The sequence below is a fragment of the Bombus flavifrons genome, chromosome 18, assembly GCF_040668555.2.
Source record: "Bombus flavifrons isolate JBK064 chromosome 18, iyBomFlav1_principal, whole genome shotgun sequence".
NCBI classification, from domain to species: Eukaryota; Metazoa; Arthropoda; class Insecta; order Hymenoptera; family Apidae; genus Bombus; species Bombus flavifrons.
Window position 1 is genome coordinate 4709132 of NC_138459.1, and position 21663 is coordinate 4730794.

General features: G+C 36.9%; 2 protein-coding genes and 2 long non-coding RNA genes across 10 annotated transcripts in view; 2 read left to right on the forward strand and 2 right to left on the reverse strand.

Moving 5' to 3' along the window:
- Positions 1–354: 354 nt before the first annotated feature.
- LOC138189088 (micronuclear linker histone polyprotein) lies at positions 355–3729 on the forward strand. Its single transcript, XM_069131245.1, has 2 exons — positions 355–580; positions 1145–3729. Exons 1-2 carry the CDS (start codon positions 533–535, stop codon positions 3467–3469), a joined length of 2373 nt encoding a protein of 790 aa, XP_068987346.1. The 5' UTR covers positions 355–532; the 3' UTR covers positions 3470–3729.
- A 1065-nt stretch (positions 3730–4794) lies between these two features.
- Positions 4795–21663, forward strand: part of LOC138189086 (uncharacterized) — a 28330-nt gene continuing 11461 nt past the window's right edge. For 2 of the 6 annotated variants that reach the window (XM_069131239.1, XM_069131243.1), the window contains exons 1-4: positions 18500–18635; positions 18799–18858; positions 18963–19045; positions 19861–20233. In XM_069131239.1, coding sequence (XP_068987340.1) covers positions 18515–18635; positions 18799–18858; positions 18963–19045; positions 19861–20233 — 637 coding nt within the window. In that variant the 5' untranslated portion in view covers positions 18500–18514. The other 4 variants (XM_069131240.1, XM_069131241.1, XM_069131242.1 and 1 more) reach the window with 4 other exon arrangements.
- Positions 9917–10663, reverse strand: LOC138188991 (uncharacterized). Its single transcript, XR_011175789.1, has 2 exons — positions 10248–10663; positions 9917–10158 (listed from the first exon to the last, which is right to left on the reverse strand). It is a non-coding gene; the product is annotated as an uncharacterized LOC138188991 (long non-coding RNA).
- On the reverse strand, positions 15550–18437 carry LOC138189093 (uncharacterized). Of its 2 annotated transcripts, XR_011175888.1 has the most exons (4): positions 18135–18437; positions 17890–18023; positions 17688–17778; positions 15550–17556 (listed from the first exon to the last, which is right to left on the reverse strand). It is a non-coding gene; the product is annotated as an uncharacterized LOC138189093 (long non-coding RNA). The 2 variants fall into 2 exon arrangements; XR_011175887.1 differs by having other exon boundaries at positions 17688–18023.

A 21663-nucleotide genomic window follows, 5' to 3' on the forward strand; every position in this document is an offset into this window, starting at 1 on the left:
ATAAAATATCTACAAAATATCTTAATAAATATTTAATATCATTCTACTATAAGAATAATATTAAGATATTATTAAACGTAGAATAATTTAAGAACAATAGTTTAACAGAAAATACAACAGAAAAACAGCAAAAAATATTAATAGTCTTTTGTAAAACTTAATCGTCGACACAATTTCGAGCATCTTCCTGGTGAGAAATAAAAACTAACGCATTCGTGTGCCCCGCTGCGATTTTTCTTGCTTTTAACGAGACAAAAATGATCAACCAGTGGCCACGGACGAGCAAACAGCGTCCGCCACTGCTTTACGCTCGCTGATTCAAATCATTCTGGTCGACAAGCAACGTTCACCGAGTCCGGAGATAGTTTGTGTTTCGCGAAATCAAAAGGTGGGGTGCTGATCTTTTTGGATCAGCAAGTCGATATAAAGGCTTTCCACGCGCAGGCGAGATCATTTCATGGGAAAGTGATGTGGCTCGCCGAACCGGAACCGGAAACGGAATAAGTGTCCACGATCGGCGATATCTCGCACCATGCCCTTCTACAAGCTCAATTCTCCACGCCTTGGTGGAATGTTTCTGGTAACATCGCCTTATAGTTATTTATTCGCAATGGAGTAGTCGCATCTTATTACTGTTCAATTACAAATTTATCAATTACAATATTTAATTGTTTACTGGATTGTTTCAGATTTCGAAGCCTTTTAATATCTCTTAATAAATACATTATCTGTTCTTTACACTTTTTATTGGATTTTTTATTAATAGCATAAATAGTCAAATTCTATTATTGGGTTGCCAACCAAATAATATTATCATTAGGTGGTAATGACAAAATCCGCAATCACTGAGTTGCCAACCCAATAGACATGATTGTTCGAATAACTTTGTTTCAATGTTTCATAGAATTGCCCGCTGTTAACCGGTATTTAGTCAAACTTTAAAATTTTTTAATATTTTTTAATAAAAAAAATTCCAGTTACCTATACTTTTTACTGTATGTTTCGTTAACATTTTTATTAGTAATATTTATCGTGGTTTCTATCATTTTTCGGAAAATGAATATGATTTATTAAAGAAAAAAACAAACACATGCTTTTATATAAGAAGATAGAAATAGATTGAAATTAATCTTTTCTGACGCAGATATACCTTACGCTGACGATCTTCTGCGTGTTAGCAAATGCCGAATTCTACAAAGCCTTATATGTCGACGATTACCCATGGATTCGCGCAAATCGCGAGATTCCTAGCGAATCCGCCTCTTCAGACCACTCGTCATCTTACAGTCGTTTCTTAGAGTCCAGAAAAAAGCACCGTTCGTTGGATTCTGCCGAGTCTTTCGACAAGCCTAGAGAATGGTACTCGAGTTCCGCCACTAAGAAAGTCCCCACGGAGAACAAGAACTTCAAGAAAGTGATATCACCATTTTACACCATAACGAACAAAGATTCACAAAAGTACAAGGACATGGTGATGAAATCCGGTGTTCCGTATTGTCAGGAGATCAGGAAGAAACGAGTTAATAAGAACAGCGACGCGAAGAATAGCATGGTCTGTTACAAATGTAAGAATCCGAAAAGTGGCGCCACTTACGAGCAATGCTCCTATCATTCTCAGCCATTGACCGATTCTAGCAACGTGGAAAAGATAGCAGTGCCACCTTCAGTGTTCAGAAGTAGGAGATCCAACTCTGAAGAAGCTTTTTCTGGCTTTAAAAATTCCGATGATTACGGAAGACACGATAATCCGTACAGATTTAACGAGAAGATTTTCTCCGACGCCACGGATGATGTTCCAGCAGAGTATAAAAATAAAGATGAAAAATGCGAGAAAGTGGTGAAGGATTCCATGGTGTGCATGGTGTGTAAGGATACTAAGAGCAATGCAAAGTACGAACAATGTTCGTATGTTCGACAGCCTAATGAGAAGAGATACGCTTATAGTAAATCTAGCTCACATAAGAATCCCGAGACATTTAAGAACACTGAAGCTGAGAAGGATGATAATGAGGACGGAAAGAGATATGATAAAGAATATTCGGCAAGTAAACCGGTTAAGGAACGTTTCGGTTACGTCGATAAGGAAGAACCAGAGGGAAAATCTCTTGAAGAAACCAAGGAATCGTCTGATAATTGCAAGAAGGTGCAAAAGGGCACGAAGACTTGTACTATCTGTAAAGATCCCAAAACAGGTGGAAATTACGAGAGATGCTCGTATACTTATGAGCCAGATGACAAGGTCTATAAATATAGTAAATCAAGAAGCTTTGGATACCCTAACAGTTCTTCCGGAAATAACGATAAGAGAGATGCTAGTGACAAAGAAGACAAGTCGTCTGAGGAATCACGAAGTGAACCTGAGGAATCACGAAGCGAACCTGAGGACTACAGCAAAGACTATACTATTCCTGAAAGTTACTACGAGAAAAGTCAGTCCGCTCCATCGAGTTCTTACTTCAAAGGCGACGAATCCAAGTCGAATTATGGCCAGGGTGGTTCTCAGGAAACTAAGTCCGCCTCTGACGAGGATGAATCTTTATCTGGCTATGAAAGATCTAAATCAGAGTCAGAAAGAGTGGCTGAAAGTATCGAACCAAGTCATTGCAAAGAGGTTCAAAAGGATTCTATGACTTGCAAGGTCTGTAAAGACCCAAAGACCGGAAGTAACTCTGAACAATGTTCGTACAAGTATCTACCAAATGACAAGAGTTATTCGTATTCGAAATCTAAATCATTTGGTAGCCCAACTGAATCGAAAGACAAATCTTACGACGGATCCGAGAAGAAAGAATCCAAGGAGCCTTACGAAAGTCCAGGTTATGATTATTCTTCTAAGAAGATGCCCTACGTTACCGACAGCGATATCAAAGACGAATTTTCGGTTTCTGATCAGACAAGGCAATCGGAAGCAAAAGAGGAATCAGCGAAATCTGCTTTAAAGAAAAGCGACGTAGGCTTCTACGATGCGTTCAAGAAGAAGGCAGAGATTCAGAAGGTTCTTCAGGAGTTCCAGAAGGAAGATCGTTCCAACTGTAAGAAGTTGATGCGTGACAAAATGACTTGCTACCAATGTGTGGACGAAAAAGGTTTCCAAAAGGAAGAGTGCGCTTTTGTAACTTCTGAAGAACCATCTGTCGATAAATCGGATTATCGAGAAAAGAAAGAATACCATGTAGAGCCTACCAAAAAGGTTCCCAGGTCAATCATCGCCCAACATCCTCTACATGATTTTCTTATCGAACCAGAAGCTGCCGCAAGTGAAGGAGCATACGTAAAACGAGAACAAGCAGACAAGGAGAAGAATTCTGGAGAGGTTGAAAGATCCAAGGAGGTTGAACCTTATGAATTCGCAGCAGAGACTAAACCTGTGTTTGATAAGGTTCTTGGATTCACACTTCCGGCGTACATGCTGAGTACTTCCGAACACGAAGAAGAGTTTGATAAGATCGTAGCGAGTAAGGGGATTTAAAGATATTGTTTTTGTATCTTCTTGATAGATTTGACGATGCTTAATCGCTTGTAGGACTCTTCGATTAAAAATAGAATTAAAGTTCATATACGAAACTCGGATCTAAAGGTCGCTAGGGGTATTTTAATTGATAAAAATATAATATTTTTTAATCGTTTATATTTTACTTCCATCGTAAAGTTATTTAGTATATAAGTGGTACTGAATTGTTATATGGTTTGTAATTAAATTTCTTCTTGTTTAAGCGATGGTGAAATTAATGTCTGCCCGATTACGTGGAATTGCGTTACGGTTACGCTCGATCGGACAAGAAATTAGAAACTTCGCTCGCTGCATTTATTGCCACCGACTTTTTATTAAACGCTATTTCGTTTCTTCTATTTTTTATTCTCTATATGTAGGAGAAAGAGAATAGAAGATTTTTTCTGTTCATATTTCGTGAGAAGAAAGTGAGAATACGAGAGTGATATCTACTGTCGTTCTATTTCGTCATGGATGACTGGCTGTGGATAAAGAAACCACCTCGACAAAATCTAACAGATTACGAAATATCGTTTTTCATTACAGCTTTATTCGTCGACCGAGAAACCTTTCGTCGTTTTAATACAACTCATTATTCCCTTGGATTATCCATCTAGAAAACCATTTCTTTTTTCATATACAATTTTATCATTTAATAGTTCAATCTCCAATTCAGAGAGACATAAATTCTTCTCAAAAATAGTTTTAGTTTCCAATTAACTTTCAATGCATTTCACTTTTATATTCCCATCAATATTCACTTATTTCTTATTCATTGCACAAGATCCTCCGTGCTTTTCTTCAAATTTCAATTTCCCAAATTTTCTAACCTATATCTCTTACACCATATAGCACCTGAATTCTATCTTTTTCAAACTTAATCCATTTCTCCTTCGCACCTAAATAAAATTCACAAAGTTAGTTGCAACAGATCCTTCTAATCATTATTTTCCAACCTGCAACGTCAAAAATCTTTTCAAACAAAATCTACTTTTTTCTGCGAAACTCCCGAAGCTTCTTCATTTTCCATCTGACAATAACGAAAGCCATCCGTTGGTCGTCAATTGAAAAATACAAAAAAATACAAAATCCACCAAATTCAATGCAGCAGATCCTCAAATCCTTCGTCTTTATTATTTACATTCGGTATATTAAAAATTAGCCTCTTTCGATCTCAAGCCGCTCCTGTTCACCTGCAACCGATCTTTCACGTCGATTATGCGTGAATATCTCGGTTTGTCCGATCGCGCCACAGCGTGTAGCGTATCGCGGCGACAAGGAGGAATGGCGGCGGAATCCGAGCGTGGTCCACGATCCGGGTGATCGTGGTCAGCCAGCAGTAGCAGCGGGCGCGCGCTAGTGTCGACATCGGTGCTGCTCGTCCCTTTCCAGATCCGTTACCTTCCACCTCCTCGTACGCTCACGGACCTCCGTGGAACAGGTACGGCCAGCCAGAAAGAGAACCGGTTCCTGTCGGCTGGTGGAAAGCGGCACGAGGCGGCGCGAGCTTAACCCGGCACACCGGATTTCGTATCGTCTGCGGTGGATATCGAACCCTATTCGAGTATGAGCACTTCGACGTTCGTGGGGTAAGCGTGGATTTTCCTTTTCCTCCTATCTCATAAAACAGACAAAGAAAAATAGGCAGATGAAGTAGATAAAGTGTCCAAGGGTTCTCGATCGTTGATATTTCATTTCGCTGACACGAGATTCTAGGGAGTTTTTTTCTTTGATTGTGGCTGTTCCGCTAATCCTCGGATACCTAACATAGATCTTTTTGCCCTGAAACAGCAAATTACTATAGTTAAACGATAGATATCTTGAATCTACTGCTTGTTGCTTTCATGTAAACTTTGCTATAGTCTAGCGTGTTGTTCGAAGATCCTGAAAAAATAATTGGACAGCTTTCTGGAAAGAGAACTCGTAAGACAGAACGGTGAATTAGAAAATTGTATCGCAAGCCTTGGTTCTTGTTTTCCAATATTAGCTACTGCTTTAAATAAACGCGTGATCGTCGAGCTAACGAGGATCTTAGAAAGATGCCACGAATGCTATCGTGATAATCGTAATAAGAATTCTTAAATCATCTTATTCCTTTTGCGTTTACAAATTTCATAATAATCCGACTCTTTCATCATAAAATACATTAGCTGGCCATGTATTTATCGTAGATGTGTATCCCATTTTTTTTTCTGAAAACTACTCAATTATGTAAGTATAATAAAATCTAAAAACGTATATCCTGGTCGATTTTCGTGTTTCCGTTCTAGAGATACCAGTTCTCGAGGATTTTGTGATTTGTATATAAAAAGGAAAGTTTCTGGTGACCAGAAATGGTAGGATAGGTGAAACTGGTTTCTAGTTTGGCGCTCGGAAGGACTCGTCCGGTGAGAAGGACCTGCTTGCTCTTTTTGCTGTTTCGATTCGGCTTCTTCAGCTGCGTTGTTGGGGTTGCTCGAGGATACTCCTGTGGACCGAGTAGCTTTGTTACAAGCGACTGAAGAGGTTTAAAAGCTATCGGTGTGCTATCGTTGTGTGCAATTTGTTTAAATATGTTTGCGAAGATTCTGAGGTAGATTCCTGTAAGAGGATGGCTATCACGATTTTGCTAATCTGCGCAGTTGATTCTCATTTCCAGCTTGTACAGAAATAGCGGCGACGTTTTGGAACGCGTTAGGGGATTGAGAAAGGTCGGGATCTTCCCGGTTTCACGTTCATGGGGTCCGAGTTTCACGTTTGAGAAAATTCACATAACCTCTTTCAAAATTCCTACTCTAAGTTGCAACTTGATTTTGTTACGTTCGATGGAATTCTCTTAACCTATTAATCACCAAGCAATATATTATTATAACATTATTATGTGTTAAATTTTTGAAATTTCATAGAAATGTAGAATTCTTTTTTACAGCGACGATTGCTGAAAAGCAGAATTTCATAACGTAAATTGTTTGAAAAACATGGCGAATGAAATGTATTAACGCAACGTTGGCCCTCGCTGGTTTATGTGGCAAACTTCCTATCGTAGAAAATTCTTAATTTATTTCTTTTTTTTCGTATAATTTTCAACATTAACAAAGGCAAAATTTTAAAATCGTCATTCATGGTATTTTTTCTAGCACCACGATCGTGCGTTTATTTAAAGCAGTTTAAAATTGCAGAAATAGTAAATCGGTAAACAAAATCGTCTGCCAAGAACAAATATTAGAAGCAATAAATCTGACACATTGGTCTGAAGTTGTATCTTTCCAAAATATTACAATTTCGAGTATTTCAATTCCGTTACTGGATACCTTTTCGTTTTTAAATAATATGGCGGCAAAATTGACAAAGAATAGTAAATCGCGAGCAACTCGATCGTTGAAGATGGCGACGGGCTTTGCGACGATTCTAAGAAAGAGCTGTTCGACCTATATTTCGTCGTTGAAAAGGAAAACACCGAGGAGCATTCATCGAAAGATTCTCTGTTCAGTGGTTCGTGACTGCTCGATATTGCTTTTGATTAATTGCTTCCTTCGTATGGGTTTCTCTCGCACGATCGATCAACCATTTCTCGATCCTAACCTTGCTTCGCGATTCCAATAAAAATCTACACGCGTGAAAGTATGTACAGTGGTTAGAAAGAATATTTCTACGTACCCTTAGTCTGCAAAGAAGCGTTTTGTAATTTTATTTTAAGGTTCTACGTTTTATTTTCATAGTATCAGATTTTTGTAATGAAAGTATATATTGCCAAACGACTGTACTACAAATGGAATAATAAATGCAATGGCATACAAATACTTGTTATAGCCACCGTGTATGAAATAGAATTGGAAGAAACAAAGAAACGTATCGAAAGTCTAAAATTCTTCTGTGAGATTGAAATTTGTGTTAGATCAGATTAGGTTACGTAAGGCGTTTGGAACGTGCATATTTCGGAAAAGAGGAACTTTGGCCTATTTATAACGAGTACAATTACACAAAGTGAAAATCATTATGCACCTGAGCACAACAATTTCCAATTTGGCAACACTAAACTAAGTCGAGCAGAATAAGTTATAAATAAATCGAAAATTGCATGAAACCATCCGAGATTCGAAGTGGTGTATTTACTTCAGGTCGTATGAACGAATTCGAATTAAATAGAAAAATGACATTTTATAAAATAGAAAAGGAGAAATTTTGAAATAAGAAGAAAATCAGACATTTTGAAGGAAATAAGAAGCTAAGACGATGCATCGAACGAAGGAAAGCTCGCGGAACGTGTTTATAGTTACCACCCACGACGAGATTCTATATCTACGTGGATGAGTAATCTCAGCAGGCAGCTCGATGAAATAATCGATGCATCGAGACCGTTCGATTACCCCTAGTCTTTTATTTCTTCACGAAAATTCAATTCTCACGAGATACAGGTTCATATTACAAATTCAAATTTCCCGCCATTCTTCATTCGTTACGTTACACATCTCATATTGCAGATTTACATGGTTGACGTAGCGCACAGTGCACGATAAACAAAGCTTGCTTTGTAGCTTCAGATGACGTCCATTTTTCCGCAAAAACATAAACCTCGTGTTGGCTACGTTTATCTAGAGTTAAACGCACGCCAACGTTTCATCCAGTGTTGCACATCCCGCTTGCAACCGATTCTTGCCACTGCTGCAAAAAATATTGCTTGGACGTCAGTCAACGGCGAAATTTTCGTTCGCACGAGGGTTCGTCTTTAGACGTTTTGTTAGACACAGAGTAATCTCTAACACGCGTCCGGTATCCCAAGGCTAAACATCGATGAGATATGAACATTGAAAAAACTCCACTATACATAGAAGATTACAGAGACCAATTATGGCAAACCTAGAGGCTTTGAAATATGTAGACTTTCTTTTTCCCAAGCAATGAATATCTCATGGAAACTCCTGCAATGTAGCTCGATATAAATTTGCTCCCCGGTATATCAGCTAAATGACTTTGTGACAGTAACTCAAATCTATTTGCACAGTGAAACATTTCCTAAAAAGAAAGAAGGTTATAAATTCGTGTAAAGCTTACGTAGATGCTATCCTTTTCTCGTTCTTCATCGGTGAAAAGAAAATCAAGTAACAAACCTCGTATTATTTAACATCGTTATAACGGAACCGGAAGAGAGTGCAAAATTTGGACATCTCTCGTAAAGCTTTACCAACAGAGTTCCAAATTTCAATTACATTCCTATTCACAAAGATGTACCCTACTTTACCCGATCACCCCGATCTACTTAAACTATGGTTTAAACAGTAGATGTTTGTTCTTACCAACTGTCGTTGGAATTTTAAGAACGATGTAGCTACTCTCACAAGGATCTATATATCTGATTGTTCGAACGTATCCATAACCGTAGCCTTAACCCTTCGCACTGCTATGTCGAGTGTGACTCGACATCAGTTTTTATCTCAGCAGCTCCTTTGTCGAGACCCACTCGACATTCTTTCACGTCCACCATTTTTCGTGAAATGTGCGAAAGAAAAGCAGGATTGCATCGTGGAAATTGTTTCAAGATATATCCTACACTTAAAAATCACAAAATACTACAATAGTGTGAATAAAACTGGTATTTAAGTGAATTTCCTTCTTCCTTTATTTATTTAAATTCTCTTATTTTTTAGTTCAAGTAAATTTCAAATAAAACACTTAAAAGCGTTGGCAGCTGCTGCCAACGAAATTGAAATAAAATTCCCAGTGTAAAGTGGTTAATCTGACAATGATATTTCATCTTGACAAAAGTGATCGCGTTCGATGGTCTCCATTGGGACAGGGTGGATCGACGAACGTTTGTCGCGATGGAAATACACCGACGGGTTTCTAGGTCCACGCCTACGAATCATCCAATTTTGAACGTCTCGGAACCTTGCTCGAGCCCCGCAGTTTAAGCTCCAACCGATTCCATTCTTGTCTGATCAGCTACGTGACTAGGCGCGCCGCATTCTCTCTCCCTCTATTGGTCTTAGCCGATCCGCCTCGTCATCAGGAAAATTCGCAGGTGTGAACGACCCTTCGATCAAGAGGGTACGGGAAAATTGTTCATTGCCACGTGCCGTGCCCGACTGGCCGCCACGGTGTATTTTTAAACGCTTCGTGTATCGTCAGCATCGTGTTTTCGACGTCGATCACTCTGCTCTTCATCGCGAGAGCTATTCTTCGTCTTCTCGCCGTACTTTCCATGTGTATAAAGTTTCGTCGATCGACAATCGATCCGTTCACCGATGTACACTGAGCCAACTCGTCGCTAGACTGTGTGCGTCTCGTTTTTGCCGGACCATTGCTTTCTCCTTCCAGGATAATCGCCTCGTGCCTTTTTTCTGAGACCATCGAGCGAGGATCGTATTTCGTTTCTTTTTTCACGGATGAACGAACGATTTGCGGTCGACGAAATATTTTGCAGCCATTCTTTCTGTTTGGCTACTGCTCTTTGTTTTCTCTGTTTTTTTTTTTTTTTGGTTAATCGTTCTCGTTGAGGCAGTTTAGTTGTAATTTTGTATCAAACTGGAATAATTGAGTAGGAAAACTTGGATCGGATACCTTTTAGTTTGTTCGGTTTCCGGCGCAAGGCAAACAGCAGCCTTTGACAAATTAATTCGCCGATCGGCTCGGTATCGGACACCTGACGTGTGCTCGCCTTGCTCGCGGAGGAGCCACGACGCGTCGAAGCCCTAAAAATAAAATAATCGGAAGCATTTTGTGCGCCGCGGTAACGCGCAGGTCGAACCGCGCTAAATTTAACTACGCATCGCGTATCTACCTAAATACATTGGTACAAGCCATGGCCTGTTGTTGGCTGGGTTCCGAGCATCGCGACACCGCGCTACCACCGCTCGCCCTCACCGAGCTTTTCCGAGAAAGCTCGTCTTTTGCGAGAACCTGGATCCTTTAATCGGAATAATCGCAGAAAACACATTTCCGTGTTTTCATTTTATCGTTTGATATTATATTTACAACGAGGTTTTTGTTACGGAGAACGATCAAATTTGTAGAACGTAGGTTAACTTTTAACGATCGACCACAACTGCTGAACCGCAAATGAGTGCCAATTGGGTTCTAAAGATTTATGTAAATCACGAATTCCACGGATGAATCATAAACAAAAGATTAGATGAGTGAAATACGAGAAACTCGTCTTCGTTTAACAAGTAAAAGAATTTTCATTCGTTTCGAGAGAAACTTGGGTATAAAATTGAAAACCATGCGCGTCGGTAAACTATGGATATTTATGCGTTTATGGGACATTTCAGTGGAACAGTCTGCGGAATGCACGTAACGTGGAAAGATATATAAAACATCTAAAGAGAAGTACAAGTTATGATATCTAATAGACGAAACGAATTTAGTTTAATTTGTTTGATTATTCGCATAAACATTCTCAGCTTAGCGAACAAGTTTTTTTAACAACAAAGAAACGTGATTGCGTGAAAAATAATTGAGAAAGTACAGTAGATTTAGCAATCGATTTTTCGCCACCTAGAATCAACTAAAAGCTGAGGCAAACTATTCGATCGCCCTCGGTGTTTATTATCTTTTTCAGTTGGTTCGTCGTTCCAGTCTCGTTTCTCCTGCAAAATTTTGCAGCGTGGAAACGATCAACGCGTTTTCCGAGAAAGTCGACCGCGTGAATTACGATTCCAGTCATGATAACAATGACGTCATCTGTCTGATTCAATGTTAAAATTAGTCAAGGGCGGGTTCACGGTTGATGATTTTGATAGCGTTTTTCTTGCAAATATTACGATCTCACTTTGAGGTTAGGTTGGAATGGGTTAATCGAACAATTTTTTGAATTTTCTACCAGCTCGATTGTTTTGGTAGTGGCAATATATGTAATTGAATCGAGAACAAGAAGACACGTGGCACCGATTAGCATGCCAAAAAAGCGACGTCGTGTCGAAGCCATATCTCCAAAATTCTATTATTAAAAGAAATTTTCGCACGCCATCGAGGGTTTACCATGGGTCGAACATTGTTTTGCCAAACACGTTTCTGTATCTTGAGACCAGACTGTTCTTAGATGCTTGTAAATGTGCGACAAAATTAGTATTTGTTTTTTTATACATAATATAGAAAGAGAACGATGATACTTGAACGGTTAGTTGGAAAGTCGAAATAATCGGAGTTTATGAAATGATAAAATTTTTCAATGAGATGCTATAATTTTGAATTTCATTAAAACATTATCTCGAAAGAAATTTACCTTATTTCGCGAATTTTAGAAATCGTAAATCTTGCTTGATAAACGACTAGACAGATCTTTTGTTATTGATTAACGAGCTTTCGCAACTGCTAAAACGAATTTTTATAAAAAGTTCAATCACCTTGGTGAAAGAAAATGGACAATATAGTGGATCAAGTACACTGACAACGGGACCAGCAAAAATAGAGAACTATCAATATCAAGCAGATAGTTGGTCGATCGCTGCTTGAAACTGTACTGTAAAAATAACGACTCTTTAAATAGCGGATCATCATAAGCTACACGCAATTTCGTCAGTGAAATGACTGCTGGCCATTTTTCGTGCCACGAACGTTTCGCGCGTTGTCGAAACTAACCATTAATAGCTCCTATTATCTAAAGATTATTTCACGTCCAGTTATACCGATTTTCGAGTAGAATGTCTTGTGGTAAACTAAACGTAGATGTAATATTACATTCATATAAATATACGTGTATTAGGTTGTCCGAAAAGTTTCTTTCGTTTTATAAGGAAGTAATAAATGCACAATGTTTTTTGTTTTGTATTAGTTTATTGAATTGTACACAAACGTAATAATAAAAATATAACAAATAGAATCGTACCTAATTCAATAAAATAATATAAAACAGAAATTCTTGTCCATCTATTATGAAAATATAGAATAAAATTTCTTTTTTATTTTTTCCATCGAGACAACGATCCGTTATAACGAGACGTGATAAAGTGGACGCGTACCGAGCGAAAATTCAAAGTCGATTTTCTCGAAAACAAAGGCTCAAACGAAAAATTTTTATTCTATATTTTCGACTTCTTTTTTCGCGTAGAATCACCCCCTTGCCGCTTGTACCACCAGTTACCAACCACCTTGTATATCGACTATGATTCTCTGCAGCAAAAGATGTAACGTGTTAGAGTGAAATATTGGATTTAGACGCGGATAGTTTGAACCAGGGCTGGCGTGACTTTTTCAGGGGCCGGGTCCAAAAATTTTGCGGGTCCTGAATACACATTGAAATCCTACACTTAAATTTTACAACGAGCAATTATTAATTTACAAATGCTGTTACGTATTATATATTCCTTATAAGCAGTTTTTTAAACAAATCCAAGTAATATTTTTTCGCATGCATAATTCGCTTTCAAGGGGCAAAAAGTTCAATGAAAGTAGAAAATTTATAATCATTGTATTATTTTTGCAAAAAAAAAATATTGATGTAGTTTAATTTCTCTAAAAAGTACATTTCTCTGAAAGCGCCTGGATTTTTTTATCTAAAGTAGTTTCCAGGATATGACGACTTTACGGAATTACACTGAACTTCGATGATTTTTCTCACTCCTTTGAACTAAATCATCGCTACTAAAAATATGCCTTGCATCTGTTAATGGTATCGTCATTATGTAAAAAGTTAATCAAAATTTGTATTTTTTAATTGGGTAATTTTCGTAGACCGCGGAGCCTCTCTTGCGCCTGTCTTGCGCCGGCCCTGGTTCAAACCTACCACAAATTGATTATAAAGCATCAGAGTATTCTGAAAATTATAAGCTTATTTATCGACCTGCATCGATACCATTTTATTTCTATTTCAAGTTACATTTGTCAATTTTAACGAAAGATAAATTGGTATAGTACCACGATAATACACTCAAAACAGACCATATTCCCCCAGAAACGTTCTTATACCTAGATGAAAAAAATTACCTCCAAGATGAAAACAATATACCTATAATTTACCACATAAAAAGAAAAATAGGAATTAAAACAATACTTTACGAAAAAAATTTTAATAGACAGACCATAGATACTAGGTGGAGATACAATATGGCTTTAACGCAGAAAGACAAAAGACAAACACAGAAAAAACATAAAAAAGTATTGGTGGATATTGAAATCATAAAAAGAAAGAAAAAAAAAAGACAGAGAACCGCAAAACGTCAGTAACGTCCAATCTCTTTGCTTATAAAATAAGTGTAAATATTGTAAATATATCTAAATGACATCCCCCTACCCACTCCACTCCTCCTTCCCCCACCCTTCCCTCAGTCTCTTAACCTCGCAGGAACTAAAAGTAGGCTACTGATCTGTCCTATTTTGCGACCTAGCTTTCAGGACAGGAGAAGAAAGAAAAGATAATATCGTATAAAAATACCGCTTTTGAGCAGCTTAAATTAAATTACAAATGTTAAAAATGTAAACCCAACACAAAATATGGTATGGCTACGTCGTACTGTCGTGTAACGGTACTTTTGCCAAAACCAATTTCAAATAGAAATGCATTGTTTATTGTGAATACACATGTAATTTATATCTTTCTTAAGCAATACACGTTATGTAATATATATACAGGGTGGTTGGTAACTGGTGGTACAAGCGGAAAGGGGGTGATTCTACGCGAAAAAAGAAGTCGAAAATATAGAATAAAAGTTTTTCGTTTGAGGCTTTGTTTTCGAGAAAATCGACTTTGAATTTTCGCTCGGTACGCGTCCACTTTATCGCGTCTCGTTATAACGGATCTCACTGTAGATCGTTGTCTCGATGGAAAAATTAAAAAAAAATAAAAAAATAAAAAAAAATTTTTATTCACCCCCTTTCCGCTTGTACCATCAGTTACCAACCACCCTGTATATATATACATATAAATTATGTTTATTACATAATAACATTATATATGTATATATGTAACTTGAGCCACAAAGTGTTGAAAGTAACATTTAACAAGATTTCAAAAATAAAATATTAAAATGCAATAATTTTTAGGACATTTGTGTGATTTATAACGGACGATAAGCCAGCAGATACATTAAAGAGAGTGGTCGCGGGTTTCTCAAACTAATTAAACGAAGCAACCTTCCTACGCGCGATGACTTCCTTAAAAGGATTAGGCAATGAAACATAGTCGAGTCATCGAAAGATAAGTTGCGGTCGCGACCACACATATTTAGGTTACCGTTTCTCATTCTTTCCTTGATAGTTCCAAAAGCAATTCAGTTGAACCGACGGCAAACACACGACAGCAGCGGCTACCGTGTCCCCCAAGAAATAAATCTTCTTGCTCTCGACTACTTTGCACACTTGAAAATAGAAAGGTGCTTCGATTCGAGTATTTTAGAACTCCTTGCTTTACCAGGTCATCTAGTGCTTTCGCTAAATCAGTTAAACGGCAATTGTCTTGCTCTTTGAATAAAATATATTCTTCAAGAAATGTATTCTCTTTCGTGTCTTAAACAGTAAAATCGTATCTTAAAATAAGAATTCTGCTAAACTTTACATAATGAAAATATTGATAAAGACTTAAGTCGTTAAACGTAGTCGTGATGACTGGAAGTCTCGTCTATTGGAAAAAGTCGTTTTAAAGTAGTTTTTAAAAACAAGAACCGGAAATTTGAAATTGGATTGGAAAGTATATACTGGAAATAAATAAAATGGTAATTTTGTTAAAGTTGAGAAGAAGAATAAAATTATATGTTGTTATTTGTTTATTTAGAGCTAGAATTACAATATCAGTTTATTCCTCGGATAAATCTATCACACCGTTCTGAGCTGAACAACCTTTATTGCACTTTCTTACTTAGACTGACTAAAAAGTAAAACGAAAACCTATCGATTATATCTAGAACTATTTTCTAGTTACTATTTCTTGTAACTAGCGCATCTGCACATAGATGGCGAGCGCGAACTCACGTTGTCATTTTTAACATTATACATTGAACAAAACTAACGACAATTTTACCAAGGAAAAATACAAACTTCTTTTTTGATTTTCTAGATATTGAAATGGGAAAAATGAAATAGAAATGAATAAAAGTATACTTTTGAAAAATTTAAGAGGAATCAAATAAAACACATATAGTAAAATGAATAAAATTAATGAAATTGATAATTCTATGAAAAAGTTGATGAAAGTCACTTTCCAACCAGACGATGATTCAAGTAAAAAATTTCCAAGCTTCCATCGGCGACCACAACGCTCTTTCATTCAATGTTACTTTGAACTGCGCCCTCGAAACGGTAATTGGAACGCGACCACCGACGCAATCCTAAAGCTATCGAAACAAGTCATTTTGACAGCAGCTCTCGGTGTGCGCGAATGTCATGTAGTGCACGTAGGTGAACCAAAATACCGATAGCACGCGATATGACTCAACGTTTCGAATAACTGCGTTCCACAGATAACGCAGGAATGTATCCAACTAACATTAAAGAAAATCCTCCATATATGTATCTCTACACGTATTATCGCGATGATCGTTACTGATGATCATTTGCTTAATAGTTTCTCGAGAATTCAATCTTTTGATATCTTCAATGGCATATTAGAATATAAACGCTTTTTGTGAGTTTTGATGTAGACAAATTGAATGGATCACCTAAATGAAATTTTACCATCGAAATATTTCGAAAGAAATATTTTATTCCTAGAAAGGAAAGAATTTTTAACATCGTGAACGATTTTGTAACTAATTGTTACTAGAAAATTTGATAAGCGTGTTAGAATTTTTCTAAATCTTTTTAAAGTCTGGAATAAGAATTAATTAATTAACTTGAATATAAACAGTGCAATTTTCCTATGTAGTATAAAAAAATATGTGTCTGCCTATGGATGATTGAAATTATTCAACATGAACATTTTTTACTTCAATACATTCCTTAACCTTCTCATTCCTAACATTGACTTTAATTGCGATCCGCGAATTAATTTGTGAGTGTCAATGTCAAATGAAATCGTCTTTGAAAACAACTTCTAAATATGTAGCACTGTCGTCTTAATTAAGTGTATAAACATATCTCTGATACTCATCATCTAAATTAAGTCATTACACGTACAATGAACATATATACATATATCTAATCATTACTTTATCAACACGCATGTCATACCTATTTATTTCTATATGTTATCACAATTCTATTGTTCAGACACGTAACGTTAGTGATTTTACAATAAACTGAACAGCTGTTTTCTCTAAGCGTTAACTTCATTGCCTTGACTAGAATAAAATTGCCTTCGATGTCTTGATATGGTGGTCAGGTTTATGGCCTGTCATTGCTGTACATGTTGACGAATCGATGAATAGATGTTTCTGTCAGCTTTAGAAATTTCATGAAATTTCAGTATTATTAGGTTGGCAACTAAGTGATTGCGAATTTTGTCGATATCGCCTAACGACAAAATCACTTAGTTGCCAACACAATATTATTATCGGTTTTCATAACCTCATATACCTAACACAATGATTTTGTTTCAAAGAATAAAATTATGTTTACGTAGATGAATATCGAGTGGTTCCTGGACAAATCGACATATTTTTTGAAATAACTAGAAAATTTGTAGAATTTATAATCGTTAAGAAATAATTTAATACCTTACGTTAATTTAAGAGTAAATAGGAAAAAGTGTTGCAATTTTAAAATATCTATGTTATCCATAACATTTTTAATCTCGTTAATCCTTTGCAATTATACACGAATATTTTATTAAAGAATTTATATAAAATACGTATATAGAATTTGTTTCATAAAATAAATTGTTTATATGAGATAAAATATTATCAAGTTGCAAAGGGTTAATACTTCGACGACTGTATCCTCCTAAGTGATCAAATGTTTCTCGTTTCAGGAATTCAGACGGCCTAGTGACAGGTACGTGTATCCATGTTCAAGCAAAATAATTCGCGGGCTTGGTTGCTCGTAAAGCGTAGCAACGAAGATATGCGACGTATGCAAATAATAACTGCTGTCTCATGATAACCAGCAAACGGAAAGTTCGAGCTATGCAGTTAGTTAGATTCGTCGTTTCAACGTTTACAAACATTTCTGACACTCCATCGATAAAACAATATTACAGATTCCTTACCCAATATGAATTCCTATAAAAACCAGTTAAAAAACATACATTTACAATTTTTTCCAAATATCGTCAATATTTTCGATTTTTTAAATATCTAAAGAAGTATTTCCTCCGAAAAAAATTCTTATGCAACATAGAAACAATATTTACTCTGGCATCACGCAAGCTACACGAGATTTCCGTATCTCTGGAAACAGGAGAAACAGCCGACAGCTTCCCTCCGTGTGTACACAAAACGTCTCTAAATACACAAATTCCAAATGAACCCACAATATCTTCGAGATCCACAGCGAGCCCACTTGCACAGGAGGGCCGAATACGAATCAAAAGTTCAACAAAAGATCGAACTTACCGTTTACTGACGATCATCGTATTACGATTTTACGATTCACACATTGGTCACGGCGAAACTTAATCCCATATAAGGTTACATTCCACACTTCCCGCTGTAAACAGACTTTCGTTCGTTCACACTTGCAGATTTAACTGTAAAATATAGAAAAATAACTTCTCGCGAATGGTAACTGTTTTCTTAAGTAACATTAATTTTTCTTAACTTTTATCGTATAAACAATTTTATCAATACTGTGTATCTACCGTTTTAATACCACTGTAAACTGTAAACTCGTCGAATTCCTAAGAGATGAGTTCAAAGATGAGGTTACAACGATAATAAATCTGTCCAATATCTAACACGTCGACCGCCACGCGAATTTTATATATTTTGCCGCTGGAGTCGCCACAGATTGAAATACGCTATACTACAACATTTTATTCTCGCGAAATATTACATTACATTTGTGCACTTTTTATACCGACTTTGAAAAGGAGAGAAGAAGGAAGGTATCTCAATTCGACGAGTATATTTTTCCCTGTGACAATGTTATCTAAGCCATTCGCATCGTTGAAAATTTGTTAATTCATGAAATTCATCTTACTTTGATCGTTCTATTAGGTTGGCAACTAAGTGATTGCGGATGTTGTCATTACCACTTAATGACAAAATCCCCAATAACTTAGTTGCCAACTCAATAAAAAATTTCATAACCTGTGTCACTGATGGCCACCATTGCGGTCAACCTGTCAACTTCCATGATGGTAAACAATAACCATGTTTTATATCACTGCAAACTATAAACGTTAGCTGATAAATCTGCCTAATTTCGTTTTTTACCTTCTATCATATAAACAATTTTGTCAATATTTTTACGAATTACCTCTAATACCGCTATAAACTGTAAACTGCTGGAATTCTTGGGAGATGAAGCAGAGGTTACGACGGTGGTAAATCTGAAGAGTAGAGTCGGCCATTGGGTTTCCGGTGAGGCATATAGAGAACGTGTGAAAGTGCAGCGAAAACGATGCGCACACGTCCCGCATAGCTGGCTACTCGTTAGCATTCCACTAAATCGCTAATCGTTTCAGGACTTTGTCCCGTGCCTCCTCCACCGCCACCACCACCTCCAGTGCCTGGTCAGGTGCCGGCCATGAGGATCAACACCATCGAAGTAAGTGGAAGATCGTATTCAGTCGGCGTTTATCGCTCGTTGCGAGCGATTCTCGTGGATTTTAGTGGCATGACGTAGGAAGCTTTAACTGACCCAAACGAAAGGAAGGACAAAAAGGAAAATATTATGTGCGTTGATTGGACCAATTGTTCAACTTCAAGTGTAATATTTTATTTGTGAATCGTTCGTAATATTGTTTGAAAAAGAATTCTTCTTAGTGTCAGAGTGTTTCTCCTTCTGCTTGTGTTTCAGTTTATTCAGTTGGGTAACTAAGAATGGTGAGTGTTCAGATGAAAGGATTTCTTGGGTCAAGTTGAAGCGTATAGCTTAAAGAAAACGAGGGCATATACATATACATATATATGAGAATTTATGGAAAGAATGTGAGGTCGCGATGAAAGGGTAGATTTAAGATAAAAGATGTTTCATGAGGAATTATAGTTGGTCCAAAATTAAAGAGATCTCAAGGCTGTTGTATCTTCTCTTTGTTCCACGTGTATTCTCTTACACTGTTTGTTTTCCACATGTACAGTTCTTTGTTCCAGTATATTTAAAAATAATTTAAGCACGTAACAGAAGGAAAAGACGAAGAAGAATAGCCTTGTATGAAGTATATCTTCGACAAATTGACAAATTTGATACGTTTAAAATCAACTTAATATAGTATTCTCACTATATTCTTATTTTTGAAGGTGAAAAATTTGAAAAATTTGCCACTTGCCAAACGCGAGGCTTCTATTTTAATGTCACGTAATGCGACTGTGTAATTAACATTTAACGATCACAAAGATGCTAAGGGAGACGTTGAATCGTAGGCACCGGTGACAAGAAGGCCGCAGATGGCTAACAACGATGTTTACGAACCACCAGCGGCCATTCAGAACGCAATGCTGACCAAGGATAAGAAACCATTCACGTATACACCGGGAATGGGTGGAAAATTGGACCTTTCTCAAATTCGAAGCCCACGAATGGCACGCAGAGTAGCGAAAAATGCGAACGACGAGGGAATCGAGGGTCCGCCAAAATCGGCGCTTGAACCGAAGCCGACACCAACACAAAACACCGGGGCTAATCTGTTTGTTCAGCCTCAAGTGGCGATCCCTGTCTTTCCGACCAATGTTCCGGTTCAACCGTCTGTCAATAGAACGCCATCTACACCTCCTGCCAATAAGATTCAACCTACTAGTAAGTATACTTGACGATAAAAATGTACGAGTGTAGTTGAGGAAATGATGAAGAAAAAGTAGAAGTTTTAGAAAACAAGTTAAATACTTTCAGATATAATAATAATTACAATGATAGTCGCTAAACACTTGACCTCGAACAGAATACTGATGATGTTGTCTCTACTCAGTCATGTAGATTGGATGAAAGCAGTTTATTAAAAAAAAAATCTCTCCAAATCCACTTATGTCCACCTGGTAAACATTTCTTAATAGGTTTTTTAGAAATTGTGCATATGAATTTTAAAGTCTAAATTTCCTCAGAATTTTAAATCTATTTGCAAGAAGTCAAGTCTTCTTCTATGATGTTTCTGGACCGCTACAGAACTTTCTAATAATTAAAACTCACAAATACAGTGCCTCACGAAAGTATTCGAACGCTTACATATACAAACTTGAATGGCCGAAATAATGTACATTAAAGTAAGTTGCTTAGACAAGCAGATGTCAATAGGAAGATGGAAGTCTTATGATTATGTCAGTAAAATTTGAGAAGGATTCAACAACATAGGTAGGAGTTGATACATTTATTAGAAACACGTATTGTGACTGGCTAACAAAAGTATTTGAACGCTACGTATATTATTAAATTATTTAATATTAATATTTTGTTGGACTACCTTTGGCAGCGATAGTGTGTCTCAATCGACGTTCCATACTGTAAACCAATGATTTTGTAAAACTACACTCAACGGAGTTCCATATTTCTATAATTTCATCTTTCAATACTTGCTTTAAGATTATCTGAAATTTATTTAATCTTTCTCCGATTTCAGCCCATAAATTTTCAATCGGATTTATGTCCGGACTTTGCGGTGGAGTAATTGACGTGTGTGGTGTGTTTATACGATCCATTCTTTCACAATTCTAGCAGTATGCTTAGGATCATTATCTTGTTGGAAGTGGAAATCTTCCAATAATCCTAATTTACGAGCACTTTCTTTAAGGTTATTTTTTAAAATATTGAAATACTTATATTTGTCAAGTATTCCATCAATAAGTATCAAATTTCCGGTGTCGCTGGCAGCCATGCGCCCCCCACCATGACCGATCCACCTCCGTGTTCCACTGTTTCATGTAAACGTCGAATTCCCAATTTCGTATTTGATTTTCTCCGCACATAATTTTGACCATCTGAGGCAAAAATGTTAAACTTTCACTCGTCCGAAAAGATGACTTTGTCCCAAAAAGAATTATCTTTATTAATATAGGTTTTTGCAAATGTCAATCTTTTTTTATGATTTACCGCACTAATATATGGCTTGTTTCGCGGTACTCTGCCATGAAAATCATTGTTTCGTAAGATTCGTCGACATAATTCCGGGTGAACTTCTTTATGAAACATGTCAGCTACCATACTTGCGAGTCGAGGAGCGGATGTAGTAGGATTTT

Bases quoted from the DNA above. Each gene is read 5' to 3' on its own strand.
- LOC138189088 (XM_069131245.1), top strand. From the start codon at position 533: ATGCCCTTCTACAAGCTCAATTCTCCACGCCTTGGTGGAATGTTTCTG. The intron at 581-1,144 runs GTAACATCGCCT...TTTCTGACGCAG, and splicing joins GCCTTGGTGGAATGTTTCTG to ATATACCTTACGCTGACGAT.